The 20,403-nt window shown below is 44.6% G+C and overlaps 1 protein-coding gene across 1 annotated transcript in view; it reads left to right on the top strand.

Annotated features, from left to right (window-relative positions):
- Positions 1 to 20,403, top strand: part of KIF1A (kinesin family member 1A) — a 191,989-nt gene that overhangs the window by 57,100 nt on the left and 114,486 nt on the right. The window contains exons 4-11 of the mRNA XM_036755422.1: positions 1,288 to 1,364; positions 2,496 to 2,675; positions 8,293 to 8,358; positions 9,800 to 9,978; positions 15,936 to 16,047; positions 17,378 to 17,455; positions 18,874 to 18,939; positions 19,633 to 19,650. Of these exons, the coding sequence (XP_036611317.1) occupies positions 1,288 to 1,364; positions 2,496 to 2,675; positions 8,293 to 8,358; positions 9,800 to 9,978; positions 15,936 to 16,047; positions 17,378 to 17,455; positions 18,874 to 18,939; positions 19,633 to 19,650 (776 nt within the window). The remainder of the gene's footprint in view (positions 1 to 1,287; positions 1,365 to 2,495; positions 2,676 to 8,292; positions 8,359 to 9,799; positions 9,979 to 15,935; positions 16,048 to 17,377; positions 17,456 to 18,873; positions 18,940 to 19,632; positions 19,651 to 20,403) is intronic.

Raw genomic sequence — 20,403 nt, 5'->3', positions numbered from 1 at the left:
AGAAGGGCCCTTTGAGGCCAAAGAATCACAGAATGTCAGAGCAGGAAGGGTCTTCACAGGCCATCTGGGCCAGCCTGTGCCCTCAAAAGAACCACTTCAATAACATTCCCTTTGAATTAAACTCTCAGGCAAGGGAGTCCACCACCCACTGCCCTACACTCACCATCCCAGCACATTCCCTTCTTATTATTAGGAATCTTACTTACACCAAGTTGAAATCTGCCTCTACAGTTCCCATCCAATGGTCCTGGTTCTACCCTCTGGGACCATTCAGAACCAAACTAATCTCTTCTTTGCATGATAGCCTTTCAAATATTTGAACACAGCTGTCACATTCCTCTAAGTTTTCCCTTTACCAGGTCAAACCTCCCCAGATCTTTCAACCCCCTCTTACATGGCATGAATTCAAGGCTCTTCATCATCTTGTTGGCCCTCCTCTGGACCTTCTCCAGCTCATCAATATACTTCCTAAAAGTTAGTGTCCAGAACTAACCGCAAGTCTACAAATGTGGTCTGACCCATGCATAGGTCAGCTCATCCAACTTGCCTGTCATGGCACAGTTGCCATCAAGCTCCAACTTCTTGCTGGGGAGGCTGTAAGCCCATCTGCCAGAGATGCCATCTTGCTTTGGTGCTGGGCACATAGTAAGCACATGCTCTAACTGGCTATTATCTATTTATCTATCTTCTTTCTCTCTTTTACTCTGTCACTCTCATCTACCTTTCAACTAATCAATCTATCTATCTAGCTAATCTAATCAATAACAATCTATCTACCCATTTCTTTCCTTCAGATGCCTGTGAATCATGATGTCCCCTCCAATAAGTGACATTTTTCCCAATAATGATCAAAAGGTCATGCTGTTATATGCTCAAATCTTTTTCTCCTTTCTTCATGACCTACTCCCAGAGAAAAGTGTTAAAGGCCCCTCCCCACTTTCCATTTTTATAGTCACAAGGTGAGTGGTGATAGAAGAGATAGAAATAGTAAAGCCAGAAGAAGAATGTTTGGGGTGAGGGAAGGAGAGAAAATAAGTTTTATTTGGGATATGTTGTTTGAACTGTTTGCAGGATACCCAGCTGTAGAAATCCTCTTGGAACCTAGAACAGTGTGACACTGGAAATATTTCTGCATTTGGTGTTCAAGCACCTGGTCTTAAAACCCAGTTTTGCCAGGCTAAGCTCTTGTTGGTTCCTCTAAAGATGGTGAGCCATAATCATAGGCATTCACCCCACCACCGCGTAATAGCTTCCTCACCTTTTTGTTTATTTTTCTTTCCTTTCCAGCCATTGTCAATCCAAAACAGCCCAAGGAGACACCCAAAAGCTTCAGCTTTGACTATTCCTACTGGTCACATACCACGGTAAGCACAAACACCTGTGAAAAGCTGTTAGCTATCAAGACAGAGGAAATGAGCAGCTCCTCTAATTGCCTGCTCTTTGGAAGAAACCCCATGAAAGTTTAGGCATCAGACATACAGCAGGGGAGACATGAAAACCAAGCAGCCCCAAGGCAGGAAGAGACTTGTCTCCAAACTTGGGAATTGGGTCTTTAGGTGAATGACTGAATGCAAAAAGAAATCTGCTTATTGACAAACTCTGAATTTTAGGTGTGAGCCAGGAAAGGGTTTGGTTATAGTTAACTTGCCAGGGGAGAGGGTGGTTTGGTTCCATTTTTGCCTGGCAGAGCCCAAATATAAGAAATGCTAGATCATGGCCCAACAACTGGGTACAAACAGCTGTGACTTCTCATGCCCATTGGCCTCTTACTATCCGGCTGGTCTGGAATTAATCACAGGATGACCCTGGGCAGACTGCACTCTATGATTTAATATTCTGTGATCTATTCCTTGGTTCAAATCAAAGGCAAATAGAACTGAAGATGGTTGCTTGGGATACCTCAACACATAAACAGATGTGCAATTTAACAATCATTCATTAATCTGTGTGCCAAGCACTATGCCAGTGACCAGGGATAGGAAGACAAAAATTAAACAGTCCCTAGCCTCAAGGAGCTTGCTTCTATCAAAATGGTCTTATCAGTATGGATACTCCCTCCAGTGTGACAGATGGCAACCAATGCATGCCTTAACATCCTGCATGCTTCTCGTCCATATCCTCCCCAAGGTCCTTCATAGAAGATCTGTCCAATGGGATTGGGACTTCCTAAATCTTTGTCATCTCATGGGTCTCAGTGCAGTTGCCTATGACCTGTAGCCAATATAGTGACAATCTGCACCAACAAAGGTAAAGATCTGCCCTGGTACTGTCTTTCATCCTGATTCTGCTTACTACTTACTGCTTCTTGTGTTATTTTGGCCAGGTCATATAACTTCTCTGATTCCCTCCACTCCTTCAACTATCAAAAGAGAGAATTGGACCAAATGACCTCCAAGGTCTCTCTCATCTCTAAATCTATAAGACATGATTTCTTCCATGCCTTCCTTCCCCTTTCTTCCTCTCATGTGTGTTCACATCTTTGCTGTCTTTCCCAGCCTGAAGACATCAACTATGCATCACAGAAACAAGTATACCAAGACATCGGAGAAGAGATGCTGCAACATGCCTTTGAAGGCTACAACGTCTGCATCTTTGCCTATGGGCAGACCGGTGCTGGCAAATCCTATACCATGATGGGGAAGCAGGAGAAAGATCAGCAGGGCATTATCCCCCAGGTAAGTGTGGCCAGGATGATAATGAAGTCAAGGAAGTCAGGGCAGGTATATTAGGAAGGTAGAATTTATGATTTCAAAGAGAATCTCATATGTGCCTAAAAGGTCCGGAACTGCAGGATATAAGGAATTCTCTACGCAGAAGGCAGGAGAACTAAAGCATGTATTTACACTCCACAGTAACAAGCCCACAAACCAGCATCCCCATTTTGATATTTTCATCCAAAGCTTCCAGGCCCAATAAGTCTGCCTCACCAGGGTAACCAGGAGGCCACAGAGAAGCGAGATGGTATAAGGCAAAATCGTATACATGCTTCCCCTCTACGGTAAGAAGATTACCCACTAGCCTCCAGTCAGCTCTGCTACCGGCAGCTCAGCTTCGGCTGTAGGCGTCTCTGGCTCCAACCGGAAAAGGAAGAGAGGATCTTCAAGCTGTCCTCTCCCCTCTTATAGAGTTTTTGACATCATCAAGTGCCGCCTGAATGACCAGGGCCGATAGGTTCTTGACTTGGCCCCTCCCCCTAGCGTAGACCAGGTTAACACACCTCCCCTCCGCCAGCCCCATGACTCATCACACAGGAAGTTCTCTGATTCCTGGCATGGTTGCTGGGCTTCCTGCCCCGGAAGAGCAAGCCCCGGTGTCCAGGGAAGCTCGATGAGGTAAGCTGAGTCATTCAAAGAAAACAAAGTCCATTCTGGTTACAGCAGGATACTAAAGAAATTACCATTTTTAATAAAAGTGGTAAGAATCAAAATCACAAAATCAACTTAAATTCAGGCAGAAAGAGAACACTAACTTTGTCTTGATAGAGAAAATGATTTTTAGGAAATGTAGAATGAAGTGGGACAAAAAAGCTAAAACCAAGTGTTATCCCAACTTTAATAACCCCTAACCCAGAGACTATGAGTACTGTTACTGTATCCTTAAGAGGGAATAGGCAGGGGAGAATTGAAGGCAAGTAAAAACAAAATTTTATTTTTAAAAATGAGAATCTAATCTTAGGAAATTAAAGTTTAACTCTCAGTCACAAAAGAGTTAACTCTCGTGGATTGAGGGACTGTGAGGCACAGAGAGAGGACTTAGAGAATTTTGTCCTGAGAGACTCATCCAATTGTCAAGGAGAGTCTAAAGGGCAACTATTTAAATTTTGCTTATGTATTTGTTTCTTTGTTTGTTTATCAATCCATCCCTCCCAAAACTTCTCTCCAGTTGAGCAAAAATGAATTGATAAATCCCTCAGTGTTTAGCAGCATTGTCCAGGAATATAAATTCCCACAATGGCCATGTCTGCAAATGTCTTTCTCTTTTTGTCAGGAGGTAGGCGGCATGTTTGACGTTCACTCTTTAGGACTCCTGGTTTGTCATTATTGCATTGATCAGAGGTCTGGTGCCTTCAAGTTGTTTATTTTTTCTCTGCAATGTTGTTCTAATTACATACATTATTCTCCTCATTGTGCTCACTTCACTCTGCATCCATTCATAAAGGTCTTTCCAGTTTCTTTTCAAACTGTCCATTCCCTATTTCTTATTGCCCAACAATATTTCTTTATATTCACATACCACAATATGTTTAGCTGTTCCCCGAAAGGACACTCCTTTAGGTTCCAATATTGGCAACCCCAAAAAGAGCTGCTACAAATGTTTTTGTACATATCAGTCCTTTCCCTCTTTCTTTGATTTCTGTGGGGTATAGACAGAACTATTAGCAGTATAGCTGGGGCAAAGTGTGGGCATCTTAGCAACATTGGGGCATATTTACAGATGACTTTCCAAAATGACTGGACCAATTCACAACTCCACCCACAGTGCCCTAGTGTGCCTATTTTCTCACAGTTCCTCCAATGTTAGTTTACTCTCTTGTCCTATTAAGAGACATTTTGAGAAAACTTATTTAACTCTCATTTTGTGAAGACATATTATGAAGAAAAGACTTGAATTACTGTCCTGAGAGAACTATCTCTCTAGAGTTGAGGAGGCATCAGAGATAGTTTTCTATTCCACATGTCTTTCCCCTGCTGTTGAAGAACCTAGAGCTGACTGGCTATGAACCTTATTCACTGTGATATTTCATCAATACTCATTTTTCATGCATTTGTTGCTGCTATAACACATTGTATTAGCAGGAACACTGACATTTTGTCATTGAGAACATGAGACTTGAACTTTAAAAAGAGAAATAGCAGAAGTTTATGTAAAAAAACCCAACCTGTTTCTGATATATTATAAAGTGAGATGGGAGCTCATTGCTAATTAACTAATGAGAGAGTGTGTGCATTTCTACCTATGAGAATATATTGGAAGATTCCCCTTGATTGACTTAGAACCTGGGTAAAGAATTAATGAGGAAATTATCAAGTAGCAGAGGAGGTGAGAATATTTATCAACTAATGCATACCTAGCCTAAATCAGTCCCCATATAAGCTAGATGTGAGATGTCATCCTTAAAACCACCACGTTAAGGGTCATTGGGGATTTTTGTATATTTTTCCTTGGGGGTATTTCACCATCACAATTGACTCCCTCTAGCTGATGGTTAAACTACAACTTCCCAGGATTCTATTCCCTGTTAAAGAAACAGTTGTTATAAGGAATAGTTTACCTGTCAGATTTATGGAGAAGTGAAGAATTCATGACCCAACAAGAGATAGAGAGCATTACAAAATGCAAAATGGATAATTTTGATTATGTTAAATTGAAAAGTTTTGTACAAACAAAACCAATGCAACAAAGATTAGGAGGGAAGCAGAAAATTGGAAAAGAATCTTTACAACCAGTGTCTCTGATAAAGGCCTCATATTTAAAAAATACAGAGAACTGAGCCAAATTTATAGGAATACAAGTCATTCCCCAATTGAGAAATGGTCAAAGGATATGAACAGGCAGTTTTCAGAGGAAGAAATTAAAGATATCTATAGTCATATGAAAAAATGCTCTAAATCATTATTGATTAGATAAATGCAAATCAAAACAACTCTTAGGCACCACTTCTCTACTATCAGATTGGCTAACATGACAAAACAGGAAAATGATAAATGCTGGAGAGGATATGGGAAAATTGGAACACTGTTACATTGTTGGTGGAGTTGTGAACTGATCCAGCCATTCTGGAGAGCAATTTGAAACTATGCCCAAAGGGCTATAAAAATATGCATACCCTTTGACCTAGCAATACCACTTCTAGGGCTGTATCCTAAAGAGATCACACAAGTAGGAAATGGATCAGCATGTACAAAATATTTATAGCAGCTCTTTTTGTGGTGGCAAAGAACTGGAAATCAAGGGGATGCCCATCAGTTGGGGAATGGCTAAGCAAATTGTGGTATATAAATGGAATACCATTGTGCTGTAAGAAATGAGGAGCAGATGGACTTGATTACAACCTGGAAAGACCTATGTGAATTGATGCCGAGTGAGGGGAGCAGAGCCAGGAGATCATTATACACAATTACAGACACACAGTATCAGTAAGGACTAACTTTGATAGACTTGGCTCCTCTCATCAATGCAAGGTTCAAAGACAGCTCCAAAAGACTCATGATGAAAAAAGCTATGCACATCCAGAGAAAGAATTATGGAGTCTGAATGCAGATTGAGGCAAACTATTTGCTTTCTTTTTTTCCTTCTTTTTTGGTTTGTTTCTTCTTTCTCATGATTCATTCCATTGGTTATAATTCTTTATAACTGGACTATTATGTAAATAAGTTCAATGAGAAGGTATATGTAGAACCTATGTTGGATTACATGCCGTTTTGGGTGGGAGGGGGGAGAAGAGGGAGAGAGAGAAAATTTGGAACCTCAAAATTTGTGAAAGTGTTATAAGCTAAAAATAAAAAAAAATTATTTTTTAAAAAGGAAAGAAAGAGTTGCTTTTTCCATTGTCTCTGTGTGAGGGACTCTTGCATTTGGGTTTTACAAGTTTAGGAATGTGAGGAGAAGGAATTGTGTGTCAATTGATTTGTAGACAATGGTTGGGCATCTCAGAGAACCAGAGAACACCAGGAGTCCTGATTGTAGAAGCTGAAAGACCACATTGAAGGAAGCTCAAAGATCAGATAGTGTATAGTCCTTACCCTTAATGATTTTCCAATCTAATGAGGCTTAAGACAAATACAAAATTAACTATACTACATGTCACATAATGATTGCACATCAGAGATCCAAGAAGAAGGGAGAAATCATTTATAGCTTGAAATGGGGCAGAGAACTGGAAGAGGCTTCATAGAAAGGGTAGCATCTGAGCTAGACCTCAAAGGAAGGAAAGGATTTCAAATGGTTAGGATAATGGGAGAGACAATTCCAGGCATGAGAAACAGTATGCACAAAAGTGAAGAGATGGAAGAGCCAAGTATGAGAAGAGAAAATGACAATTTGTCCAGTTTAGCTCGGGTGCAGTTCATGAAGGGAATAATTTCTAATGCTGGATAGGTAGATTATGTAGGGCTTTGAATGTTAGGATAAGGGGCTGGCATTTGATTTGTATTCCTGTGGTCAGGAAGCCAATAAACATTTAAGTACCTCCTATGGGCCAGTCATTGTGCTAGCAATGGAGAAAGAAAGAAAAGAAATGAAAGGAAGGAAGGCAGAGAAAGAAAGAGAAAGGGAGGAAGGAAGAAAGAAGGGAAGAAAGAAGGAAAGAAGGAAGGAAGGAAAGAAAGAAGGAAGGAAGAAAACATAATAAAGAAAGAAAGAAACTCCTTATTTGTAAAGAGTTTATATTGCACAAAGGCAAATGGCATTACACACACACACACACACACACACACACACACACACACACATATATATATATATATATATATAAATAATCATAAAATATATAACAAATAAATATAATTTGGGATGCAGCATTAGCAGTAGGGGAATCAGGAAGAGCCTCATAAGGGAGATGGTCTTTGAGCTGAGCTTCAGAGACTCTGGATACTTGGTGCCAATTCCATACAACCTGAGTGCCCAGAATGCCCTCGGAGTCACTCGATACTTGAGGACCATGGGGATAGATGTACCAGATTGGAAAGGCAAGGCAACATGCAACCTCCTAACACAGATGTCTACAGACTTGAGCTTCTGACCCAGGAACAGATGGAGATCTGATCACCTCCAAGTGTCCTACAAGAGAATAACTCATCACTGACAAATAAAGGCTTAGAATGCCAGATGTCAAACAGTTTCCTATCTCAGAATATCAACTGGGTACTAACAAGAGGGCCTACCCCATCCTGATGGGGAACGACCCCTGAATCTCCAAGGCTTGGCCAATAGAGTGCTAGATCTGACAGGTACTCCTAAGCCAGAAAGACTTTGTGTGGGCTCAGAGATGGGCTGTGAGTCTGCTATCCAAGGACCAGGTCAGCTCAGGTCAGAGAGGTTGAGCACCAGGTGGGTTGCAGAGTGAGGATTTCATTGACTTTGGCAATGATCAAAGATCTGGAAAGCCTCTGGAGGTCTTTGTTCTATGCCAGAGCCCTTCACCACCCCACTCCCAGATGAACACAGAGATCTATGGGTACTAATACTGAAGAAATAGGAGGAATGAGGCTGATTCTCTCTCTCTCTCTCTCTCTCTCTCTCTCTCTCTCTCTCTCTCTCTCTCTCTCTCTCTCTCAAACTATCTCCCTACAGCTCTGCGAAGATCTCTTCTCTCGAATCAATGACACAACGAATGACAACATGTCCTACTCAGTAGAGGTAAAGATGCCCTTCTACCCTAGGGTGGCCTGGGTGTGGGCATCCAAAAAGGCCTGAGCTTGACTTGAAAATGACATAGAATTGCCTAGAGCCATGACAAGGAGTTGTGTGACCAATGCTTGAGGGAGAAGGGTTGATGCAGAGAACATGCAAGCTAGTAGGTCCTCCTGAGCAAAGGATCAGAGGCTGCCATTCCCCTGACCAGAACAATGCCTTGGATGGGGCAGAGAGGAAGAGGTGACAGTTTAGGACCATCTAGAGGAGGTAAAGAGGGAAGAGATGGTGAAGAGTGAGGGTGGGACAATGGACAATTTTTCTCCCAGTCAGGTCTAGTAATTCCGGCCAATTCCCAGGAGTGGGATCCCCCAGGGATGGGGCCATGGAGGGGGGCAGAATCAGGTGGAGGTGTAGCACCCCCTGTGGGAAAGTGAGCCCCAGGAGAGGGATGGTTCCACTTCATAGCTGGAGGAAGTGAAGGGAGCAGAGGGGAGAGTGCATTGACAGAGGATAGTTAATTGAACCACACTGGGCAATGGTGAGGCGAGGGGGCAGAGTATGTAGAAAGAAGAGCCCTTGTGGTGCCACCAAATTTTGGGCAGAGAATGTGAATCTCTGGGATGGAGACAAGGAGGAAGCATATCAGCACACCCCTCAGGAGGTTGGTGATCTAGGGCACAATTCCAGCTGCCTCACCTTGTTACAGCTCTTGTTTGACCTCTGAATATGAATGAAGAAAAGGCAGTTGATTTAATGCCCTATTTATTTTATTTATTCATTCACTCACACATTCATATAAGAAACATGTTGAGTTTTCACTATGGGCAAGATCCTGTGTCAGGAAGATGAAAAAGACACCCTGCCCTTGAGCAGCTTCCAAACTAGCCAGAGAGGTCAGACAAGCCTGTAGATAAGAGGCCCAGAGAGAGGTATGAAGTGCTCTGGTGGTACAGACACAGTTGTTGAGAATGCTGCCAGCTGGGGAATCATGGATGGCTCCCTGAAGGAGGTGTTCTGCTGGATCTGGAATAAGAACCTAGTGAACAAAGGCATGGAGGTAGGGAAGCCCAAGGAATGTTTGTCAGATGGTGAAAGGAGTAGCCCAACTAGGTGAAAAATAGGACACATGGATGGAAGTAGTGGGTGATGAGAACAGAAAAGTGGGTAGGAGCCAGATCACCTCCTTTGCTCACTCTACCCAAAGTACCCAACCATGCTCCACACACACAGGTGGGGCTCAGGATATCCTAGTCTCAGTAAAGTGGGCTGGGATCCCAAACACACTTTGTCGTGATAGTAACAAGTATACTTTTCTCCCAGTCTTCAGTAATCCTGGTGTGGAGTCCAGTTATAGAATAGGACCTCAGTGCCTTCTGGGATAATACCTAGGACCTCTGCATCCACCTCTCACCAATGGCCCCTTTTTTACTTCCCTGTCCTGTAGGTCAGCTACATGGAGATTTACTGTGAGCGAGTCCGGGATCTCCTGAACCCCAAAAACAAGGGCAACCTTCGAGTGAGGGAGCACCCCCTCATGGGCCCATATGTGGAAGACCTCTCCAAGCTAGCTGTCACCTCCTACAATGACATCCAAGATCTAATGGACTCGGGAAACAAAGCTAGGTGTGTGTGAGGGGAAGATCACTCTTCTTAGACTCAATTATTCATTTCTCTTTCCTTCTGGCCCCCTTCCCCTCCATCTCTAAGGAATCTGCCCTAGTGAAGAGGGGAGAGAAAAGTCCTGGAAGTCAGGGAATCCCTGGATTGTTCTCTAGGCTGTCAGAATCCCCTCATCTCTCATGTGGAGGTTGCAATCTCTGCCGGTCTACTCTGCATGTCCAACCTCCTCATTTGACAAATGAGGAAACCAAAGCAGAGGTAAAGGGGTAGTCATCATGACAGTCAGCTGAGACACTTGGGAAAGTGCTGTGAACACAGCCATAATGAGTCTTCTATGAATTGCACTAGATAGATGAGAGGTAGTGAGTGGACCAAGAACAGGAAGACTGTGGCTCAAATCCCACTCCAAGACTTTAATGCAGTACATAGTACTATATAGCTTTAATGCTGGAAGGAACCAGGGACCATCATGTCCATCTCTGTCATTTGACAGGTGAGGAAACTGAGTCATAAAGAGGTTGTGACCTGTCCAGGATCACACAGCTAATGAGGGGCTGCTTTTCAGGTTTCCCTGAATCTAAGCCCAGTTCCCTACCCACCATACAATTCTGCCTCTCTCAGAGCAGCTGCCTGACCCTGGGCCCCAGTTTCCTCCTCTATAAAGTGGGTATGATACTGCTTCCATTTTGACAACCTTACAGCAAGCATTTATTAAGCACCTGCTGTATGCCAGGCACTGTCATTAATATCTCTGCTGTTAATTTGCCACTTGGCATTGTATGTCACTTTGGTGGAGAGGACAGTGGGCTGGGAGTCAGGAAGACCCAGGTTCCTATTCTGCCTCAGATTCTTGGTGGCTGTGTGACCTTATGGAAGTCACCGTTTAACACACCCCCATGCCTCTTTCTTCTTCTGTAAAATGAGGGAGTTGGGCTTCCCTTCCAGCTCTAGATCTGAAATGAGGGTTTAACAATAAGCTCCATGGGGGAAAATGTACCCAAGACACACTTTTAAATTGAATTTGCACTAGGAAGATTTCCTCCATCTCTTAAGTCTAGACAACTGACAAAACAATACATCAAAACTGGGATTGTAGCATTTGTTGTTTTCTGAGGTGTAAACACTCACAGAAATTTTAACAATGGGCCCTCAGGAGGAGGGGGTTAGAGCTGGCTCCAGCACACCCCTGTCCAGGATGCTCTGATCTTCCTATCCCATCACAATGGTAGAGGAGAACAAGCTGGGGTCCCTCTTGATCCCTGACCCTGAGTGACCACAGCAAACATTTCTTTGAAAGGTAGCATGGGACATTGAGAAGAGTACTAGACTGTAAGCCAAGAGACCTGGGCTTTGTCCTGACTAGTGGGGCAGAGTCACATAGAGGGCTGGCTGTAGAATCATGAAGAATGCTTTGAATCTCACTTCTGACACCCACAGTGCACAATCCAACAAACCACTTACCCTCTCAGTATTCCAAACTCTAAGACAACAGTTACAAAGCAGTAATCAACAGTCACTGGTGGAAGGAGTTTCAGCATTGAGAATTGCTGCTGCTGCTGCTGCTGCTAGAATCATAGGTTCAGACCAGACCAAATGTGCTAGTAACCAGTTGTGTGCTCCCATGCAAATCTCTTCACCTCCAGGTTAGTTTCTTCAGCTACAAAGTGATACTTGAGTGGAAAGTAGGCTAGGTTCAGGTCAAAGGATCTCTGCTTGAATCCCTACCTTCCTGTGGAAAGACAGCCTAAGGCAGTCAGTGGGAAGAGCACCGCTGGACCTGATGTCGGAAGGCCTGTGCTCACTTTCTAGAGCTGTATGATCCGCCCCATCTCTGTGGCAGTTTGCCTCAGTTTCCTCACCTGCAAAATGCTCAGATGACTGTTGTGGGGAAAGTGCTTTGCAAAGCTTAAACCTTGAGAGAAATAGGAGTTGCTGCTGGTAATTTGCAGTTTACAAGTACAGGATTATAACAAGACTCAGACAGAATTGTGGCTATACAGCTTTGAGAAAGTGCACTCTTGAAATCATATTGATAATAGCTAGCACTTTGTGGCACTTTAAGGTTTATAAAGCATTTCACAAATATTACTTCATTTGATCCTTACATTAACCTTGAGAGCTAGGTGCTATTAACATCCCTGTTTTACAGTTGAGGAAACTGAGGCAAACAGAGGTTAAGTGATTTTCCCAGAGTCACATGGCTAATAAGTGTCTGAGACCAAATTTGAACTCAGGTCTTCCTGACTCCAGGCCCAGCTATTTATCCATTGCTCCTCCTGGCTGCCTCTATCATCATCATTATCATGGTGCTTTCCTGAACATTGCCACATTCATTCCTCTGAGCAACAAGGTAGGTAGGAATTAGCCCAATTTATATCTGAGTAAGCTGAGGTCAGAGGTTAAGTATCTTGCCCAAGGTCACACAGCTAGGAAGTTCTGTCACCAAGACTAGAATCCAAATCTTCTGGTGATTTGGATCAGCTATCCTTTGGGATGGCCATCCTAATCCCTGCTGACCATTTCTCATCTCTAAGCCCAGGGTTCCTACTGACCAGCTTGAGTGCTGGTTCTGTGGGAAAGAGCTACCCCACTGAGGCCAACAGCCTTGGGATATGAAAAGGCTGCTGGTGGTTTCAATAGAGAGACCCCCACCCTTTCCCCAATCCCCTAGCCTCATTGAATAGACTCTTAGCCCCTGCCAGCTGGCTGCAGGAGCCTGGTCAGTGACCCTCACTGGGAATTTGCCTCAATGCTCCTTTCACCAGGGCTGCTGCAGGTTCTGGGAACTGAGCCAGCCTCCTTTCCTTTTCAAAGAACTCCAAGGAGAGCTCTCCGTCTCTCAGCCTGGCTTGCCAGCTGCAGTGGGGGGAGGGAATTTTTCCAGTCTTTGCTCTTCCACTGATCGAGCCCAAAGTTCTGAATTTGGCCAATGATGGCCAGCAGGTATGCACAGCTCTGGTGGATAAAGACGCCTTCCTCAGGCTTGTATCAATGTGGCCTCTTCAGAATACAGTGTTCTCTGAGCATTCAGCTTAAGGATGCCATGCCTGAAGGTCTTGGCCACCACGTGAGTACTCTAGAAACGAGACTCACTGTTTTTATATTCCTAGCTCCTCTGATGCCCACAGCTGTTCTGGGGGTAAGTAGTCCAAATGAGAGCTTCTCTACCTCCCAGATAGTGAGACTGAGGCTCAGAGAGCCTTGTAAGTACCAGAACCAGGAACCCAGACAAAAATGAGGACCTCTGAACAAGCCTGATAGCCCAATCCCTGACCTCCATTCTGAGTGTCCAGCCTGGAGCTGAAGAGTTCTGGACTCCCAGCATGGATGCCAGACTCTAGGAGGCTGATAGCACATTCATGTCATACAAAGATTTATTAAAGGCACTGGGAATGTTTACTCAGAGAAGACTCAGGAGCCCACACTTGGCTGTCTTGAAACATTTGAAAGGCTAGCATTTGGAAGAGGGAGTAGCTTTATTCTGCTTGACTCCAGAGGACAGGCCCAGGAGCAGTGGAGTGAGAGAGGCAGTTGTAAAGATGCCAATCTAGGCCGAAGGTTGGGGAAATCTTAGTGATGAGAGCTGTCTGGAAATGGGCAGCCATGGCTTGGGAAGGGTGGGCTCTGCCTCCTTAGAACTCTTTCTCAGAGGCTTCAGGACCACTCAGGTGTGTCTGTATGGGCTGGACGAGAGGCTGAGGTCTCTTCCAACTCTCCAACCCTGTGACATTCTGTGCTTCCTTTGGGCAGTGGGGACCCTCTGCTTAGCACTGCCTCCCCCCTCATGCTGCCACCATCAACACTGGAGAATCACCAAGTATAAGCCATGTGAATCATCACTCATTTATTGATCCCTGATTAAATGATTGACAGTGGACTGGGCACTGGGGATACAAAGACAAAAATTGAACTAGCCCCTGCCCGCAAGAGACTTACATTTGACTGGGGTCACTATGGCAAATTCTGAGGCTGTCCTAGATGATAATCATGTCAACCCCAAATATTAGTATTTCATCCTGGGCAGGAAAAGAGTGGCACTAGCCTGCTCCCTGGGAAAGCCAGCCTGGGCAGTCTCTACAATCGCTCCTCCACACAAACACCACATTGAGATACTAAAGCATGGTCTGGCTGTGTCTTTGCCCTTCTCAAGAAGCTTCACTGACTCTCTATTGTCTCTAAGACAAAAATCCCATTTGGCTGTTAAACTTTTTCAGTCTGATTCCTCTCATAAACAACATTCCATCTACCCCTCCCCTATGCAAAAGCTGTCCCCCATTCCTGGAGTGCTTTTCCTTCTAACCTAGGACTTCTTGGAAGTTAGGTACATGCCCTACCTCACCTTCTGCCTCCCTTCAAGTCTCAGCTGAAGTACATTCTTCTGAGAGGCTTTCCTCAATTTTGCCAGCTCTTAATCTCCTCCCACTCCCACCTCCAGCTACTTTGTCTTTGTTGTGTATATATTGGGAAGTATTTTGCTGTAGTGGATGGCAAAGTGGTCCAAAAGCCAGGAAAAACTGGGCTCTGGTCCTTCCTTGGACGCACACCAGCTGTGTGACCTTGGGCAGGTAACTTAATCTCCAGGTTGTGAACCACCCATTAAGACTATAGTTCAGAGAAGGAGCAGACTTGCTCTAGTGGAGGGAATTTCCTCTCCTGAGAATTCCCTATACCAATGAACTCACAAGTGTAGGTCTTACCCCAGTATTTTGTATTCACTTTTCCTGAGCACATTTCCCCCCCATTAGAATGTAAGGACTTGAGGGCAGGGAGTGTTTCATGTTTGATTCTGTCTCAGGTTTAGCAGCATCCAGCACCCAGTGGGTACCCTCCAAGTGCTTAGTGAATTGCCTTAATGGAAGGAAGCCCAAGCCTGCTGATTAGCTCTGCCTCTGGCCTAGGAGGTGACTGTACAGGAAGGGACAGGAAGGATATGCTTGGATTATTTACCTTTGATGGTTTAGAAATGAATCATATCTTCCCCACTAAGTCCCTGCTATTCAGCCACATCCCCACTTCTCAGATGAGGCCCGGTTACCATGGAGATCTGGCTCCTGGTCCCTTCTTCCTGCAACCAGGATGGCCGTGAAGCATCCATCTGTCTTCTCAGGGGGCCAGAGAACATAGAGAACCCAAATCATATCTAATCTTAGAGGTAACAGAACAAAAACGCCTAAATAAAGCTGAAAAGGATCTCATCAAAACTTACCCTTTCGTTTGGCAGAGGAAAAGACTGTCTCAGAGAGGAGGAGTAACCTGTCCACAGTCATATAACAACTAATGGAGATGTCAATCTCCCAAATCCACTGACAAATACTTGTGGCACAGTAGATAGAGCCAGCCTTATAACCAGGAAGACGTGGGTTGAGTCCTGCCTGGCTGTGGGGCTGGGAGCAAGTCACTTAACCCCCTTATGCCTCAGTTTTTTTAATCTATAAATTTTATAAATAAGGGGGTTGGTCTTGATGGTCCTTAAGGTCCTTCCAATGCCACATGTTTGATTCTGTGATCTCATGACCTTCCTGCACTTGGCAGCTAGGCAGCATAGAAAGACCTGAGTTCAAATCCAGTCTCAGACACTAGCTGTGTGACCCTGGGCAAATTCCTCTCTTGTTTCCTCAGCTGTAAAATGGAGACAGATTATGATAAAACCTGCTCCACAGGGTTGTTCAAACATGAAGATCAAATGACATGATGTTTGCCACGGGCTTAGCACAGTGCCTGGCACATGGCAGGCACTTAATAGGTGCTTGTTCCCTTCCCCCTTTCTGTGCCTCAGCCCCTCCCTCCATAAAATGAGGCTTGGACTCAGTGACTGCCAGTGCCCCTTCTAGCTCTCTCCATCTAGGATCCTAGGATCTGTCCAGAACCATGGACAGTTCCCCTGCCTCATTGATGGTGGATGGCCAGCTAAGCTAAGAAGACTAAGAGTTTCCTAACACTTCCCATTCTCTTCCGCATAGGACGGTGGCTGCCACCAACATGAATGAGACCAGCAGCCGCTCCCACGCTGTCTTTAACATCATCTTCACACAGAAACGCCACGATGCTGAGACGAACATCACCACAGAAAAAGTAAGTGACCTGAGGCCTTAATTTACTGGTGATCAGGAAGTGAAGACCTCGTAGTTTCACGGAGAGAAAGGCTTAGACAAGACAGCGCTGTTCAATGGTTAGAAGTGACAGATCAAGAACCAGGAAGACCTCAGATATTTGTTCTGTGTGTGACCAGGTGCAGATCCTATCCGCCACTCTGTGAGCTTAACTTTCCTCATCTGTAAAATGGTAGGATAAGACCTAGAGTAGAGACTTCAAAAGATGGTTGGGAAGCTCAAATTAGTTAGTGCCTGTACAATATGTTGCAAACTTTAGAAATATCAATGAGTGCATTTAGTGATTTTATATATATATATATACATCTATCTATCTGTCTATCAATCTACATACTCCCACTCTCCTCCTGAAAGCCTGGCTGGGGCCTGGCACTGGGCATGCAGGAAGAGGCACCATCTTTCCTGTTGTCAGATCTGCCCCTTGGTCTTGGAGTGACCTGGAATGAAGGCCATGAGTATTGTCCCCATTTGGAACCAATTAACAAGCCCCCACTCTCTGCTAAGCTGTCCTGGTTCAAACCATGGTGACATTTGGGTGACAGGGGCCACAGAATCTCACAGGAACACAGAGGGTGCCGACTAGGGGAAGGAGTGATGAGGGGATGTGCCCAATCACTGATTCATTTATGTCAGTCCTAGCAAACAGTCACATTCTTTTCACAAGGCTTTTGCTTTTGGGACAAAGCCAGGAATCTTGGCAGGGCATGAAAGGAATCTTCCATTTGGCCTAAAGAAATGACAAACACAAAGGAGAAAAGAGCCTGTAATCTAGGCATTGAGGAAAGATTCTGAAAAAAGTCACAAATATTCTCCCAGATCACAGAAAGCGGGACCTGGAGCTAAGAGAGGCCTGGATTCAAATCTCTCCACTCACACTTAGCTGTGTGACTATCAGCAAGTCACCCCACCTTTCTAATTCCTCATCTATAAAATGGAAGGGGGGGTAATAAAGTATTTTGCAAATGTTAAAATGCTGTGCAAACACCAATAATCATTGTTATACCCATCATTCAAGGCCTCCTTCAAATGTCACTTCCTGTGGGAAGGAAGCCTTCTCTGCTGCCCCCCTCACCCAGCTCAAAGAGATCTCCCCCTTTGTTTAATCATTATCCTCCTCCATTTCATAGTATGTGTTTGTAGCTCATAAGCTTCAAGAAGTCTCCGCCCTCCTTCAGACCCTCAGAGATCACAAGGAGCTCCAGGCATGGGGTCACAAATGTCCTGGTTGGGTGCTGCTCTTCTTTACCCTCTTTAAGAGTGCCCCTTAACATCTGGTCTGACTTGGCTTTCAGGTGAGCAAGATCAGCCTCGTTGACCTGGCAGGGAGTGAGCGAGCTGACTCCACAGGAGCCAAGGGCACACGCCTCAAGGTAAGATGAGTGTGACTTTGCTCTTTGGGAAGTCTCCCCCAATTGCACCTCCAAGAACAGAATGTGTGGGGTACCATTGGGAGCCTGGCCCCCAGCATACTGTAAGGCAGGACCCTGAAGCAAGGCTGAAGGTCTCCTCACTCCTGCCTCTTGGAATCTTCCCTCAAAACCCAGCTCATGGACCATCCTACAACCCTCCTCTTGTTACTGAGCTCCCCTTCTTTCTCGGTCTCCCTGTCTCTGTCTGTCTCTCCCTCTCCCTATCCCTCCCTCCCTCTCTCTGTCCCCCCTCTTGCTCTCTCTCTCTTCCTCCTTCCTTCTCTCCTTCTCTCTCTCCTCTCTTCCCTCTCTTCCTCCCTCTCTCTCTCCCTCCTTTTGCTCTCTGTCTTCCTCCTTCCTTCTCTCCTTTACTCTCTCTCCTCTCTTTCCTCTCTTCCTCCCTCTCTCTCTCTCTCTCTCTCCACCTCTTTCCTCTCTCTCTCCTTCTCTCAATTGTTTACTTTGTATTTATTCATCTGTCTACCTATTGCATTTCTCCCATAGAATGTACTTGTTGGGGTTCTACCATTTCATTTTTGTCTCTGTACTATCCCTAGTGCACAGAACAAAATCAAAGCTTAACATATTTATTGAGTTTAATTTCATGGAGCCAAAGGGCCTTCCCCTTTTGGGAAGATGGCAGGCCCATCAGGCAACAGTATAAGGAAGAAAATAGCATTGGTCTGAGATTACAGTGCTTCCCTTGGGGTAAGCTAGCAACTATGAGGGTTGGCTCATTCCCTTGGGGTGGTCCTAGCAAGATGGAGTCTAGAACTTGGGATGAGGAATAGAATCAAACCTGGCAATTACCCTGAGCACTACAGGGTCTAAGGAACAGGAAGGACTTAGGTTGAGTGGAACGCCCAAATAAGTAAAGCCTTAACAACAAAGTCAGTGCCATTTTCCAGGAGGTCCTCATCAAGTCAACCAGGGATTTGGGTTTTCCCATCTTTAACAGATTTAGCAGGTCTCTGGTCAGCTACAAATGCACATATGTGTGTGTTTGTGTGTGTGTGTGTCTGCACATGCCCACAAGCGCACACATTCCAGGCATGAAGGGCCACAGATGGGAGATGAAATGACATATTTGGTGAACACCAAGTAAATGGATATGTCTAGAATGCAGAGAGCATTCAGTAGAGTAATGGGAAGGCAGGCTGGAAAAGAAAGACTGGAACCAGGTTGTGAAGGGTCTTATAGACCAAAGAAAAGAGCTTGGATTTTATTCTAGAGGAAATAGGGAGTCACTGAGGTTTCCTCAGTCAGACACACACACACACACACATACACACACACACACACACACACACACACAGAGCTTCTAAAGAAAATCTATTTTGACTTGTTTTCCAACGCTGGGGCTTTCTTCTCTCCAACAGGAAGGAGCAAACATCAACAAGTCCTTGACCACACTGGGAAAAGTCATCTCTGCTTTAGCTGAAATGGTGAGTTTGGCTCAAGGGCTATTTTTATTCAAGGGAACAGACTGGTTAGTTAGGAATGATCTCATGGCCCCACCATACCAGCTCTGCTATGGGCCTAAGATAGGGGCAAAAAATGACTTTAAAGCTTCATGTGTCTATCTTTTCTAAAGATCAGGTGTATTAGTTTCCTGAAGATCTTGTAGACCCCAGCCAGGTATAGTGCCAATTTCTTCTCTCGCTCAGCTGGGTGATAATACAGAAATTTTGCGATAAGTACTAGGGCAGGCAATCCTAGGGAAAAGGAAGTTGCTCATCCTGGACACCTCTCTCAGACCCTCTGAGAGCCAGGGTTTCCTTCTCTGAAACCTTTTATTCTTGGATCCAGTGGCCTTCTCCATGAGCGCTGGGAACTTATGCTTTTTGGGGGATAGTTTGGGGTTATTAGCAGAAGTCCAAGTCGCCAGGAGCCCTTCCAATCCCCTTCCCTCTGCTATTTTATAATATATGACAGACAGCTGTTGAGACAGACACATTCTCTTTGGCTTGCTTGCCAGGACCAGCATGAGGGAGAGGCAGCTGGTCTAGAGGGATGGTTTACTCTAGAGATGCCAGCAATTCATTCCTCTGTCTATTGTTTTGGCGTCTAAGTCCTATCAGCTCATCATGATTTGCTTTTCTCAGCATTTTTAAGTTAGTTTCTCTGTTTTTTTCCAGGATTCTGGGCCAAACAAGGTTTGTGTCTCTGTTTCTCTTTTATATGTGTTCTCTACTTTAAAGGGTATCTTAGAGTACAAAAATAAGTCTTGAGATTGGGGAGGGAACTCAGGATCATCTAATAGGAAAGCCACTGGGCTGGAATTCCCCCAACCTCATACTTCTGCTTTTATCTCCCACTGTGAGCCAGAACATTTATGGTTCTGTGCCTTGGTTAACTTTCCTTTAATACCTGGAATCATTTCCTCCTCAACCCATGGGGTGATTGGGATAAAACATAAAATGAACTAGGGTATTCATTTCAAATCATGACCCTGTTTAAAATGAAAAGACATTTTTGAAAATCTCCTAGATGTCTAAAAGACAAGATGCACAATTGGCAATGGGATGGACTAGTTGACCTCTTGGGATCCCTTGGGTGAGGCCCCAAGCATCATGTAATTGTATCTACTGTCTACTGCTCACCTTTGTCAAACAGTGGACTTTGAGTTCCCTGGGTCCTCAACTATCTCTCCCTGTGAACAACACAAAGACCTCAGTAGTAGTAACCTCTTCAGTGAAACCCAAGGATCACTTGAGGCTGTGTGCTATCCATCTCAACCTGATGATTAGGAGACAAAGCAAAGAGATACACATTACTCATTTTCCAAGTGTAAAGGGCACTCCTGAGCCTCAGAGGGCCTCTGATGGAGAGCAACCTTGAGGGCCTGTATCCCTGCAATCTCAGCCCCAGGCAAAGGCTGCCAGTAGAAGCAACAATGTTCTGTCTGT

This window comes from Trichosurus vulpecula, chromosome 4, assembly GCF_011100635.1.
Source record: "Trichosurus vulpecula isolate mTriVul1 chromosome 4, mTriVul1.pri, whole genome shotgun sequence".
NCBI classification, from domain to species: Eukaryota; Metazoa; Chordata; class Mammalia; order Diprotodontia; family Phalangeridae; genus Trichosurus; species Trichosurus vulpecula.
Note: the sequence above shows the minus strand (reverse complement) of the source record. Positions and strands in the feature narration are given on the sequence as shown.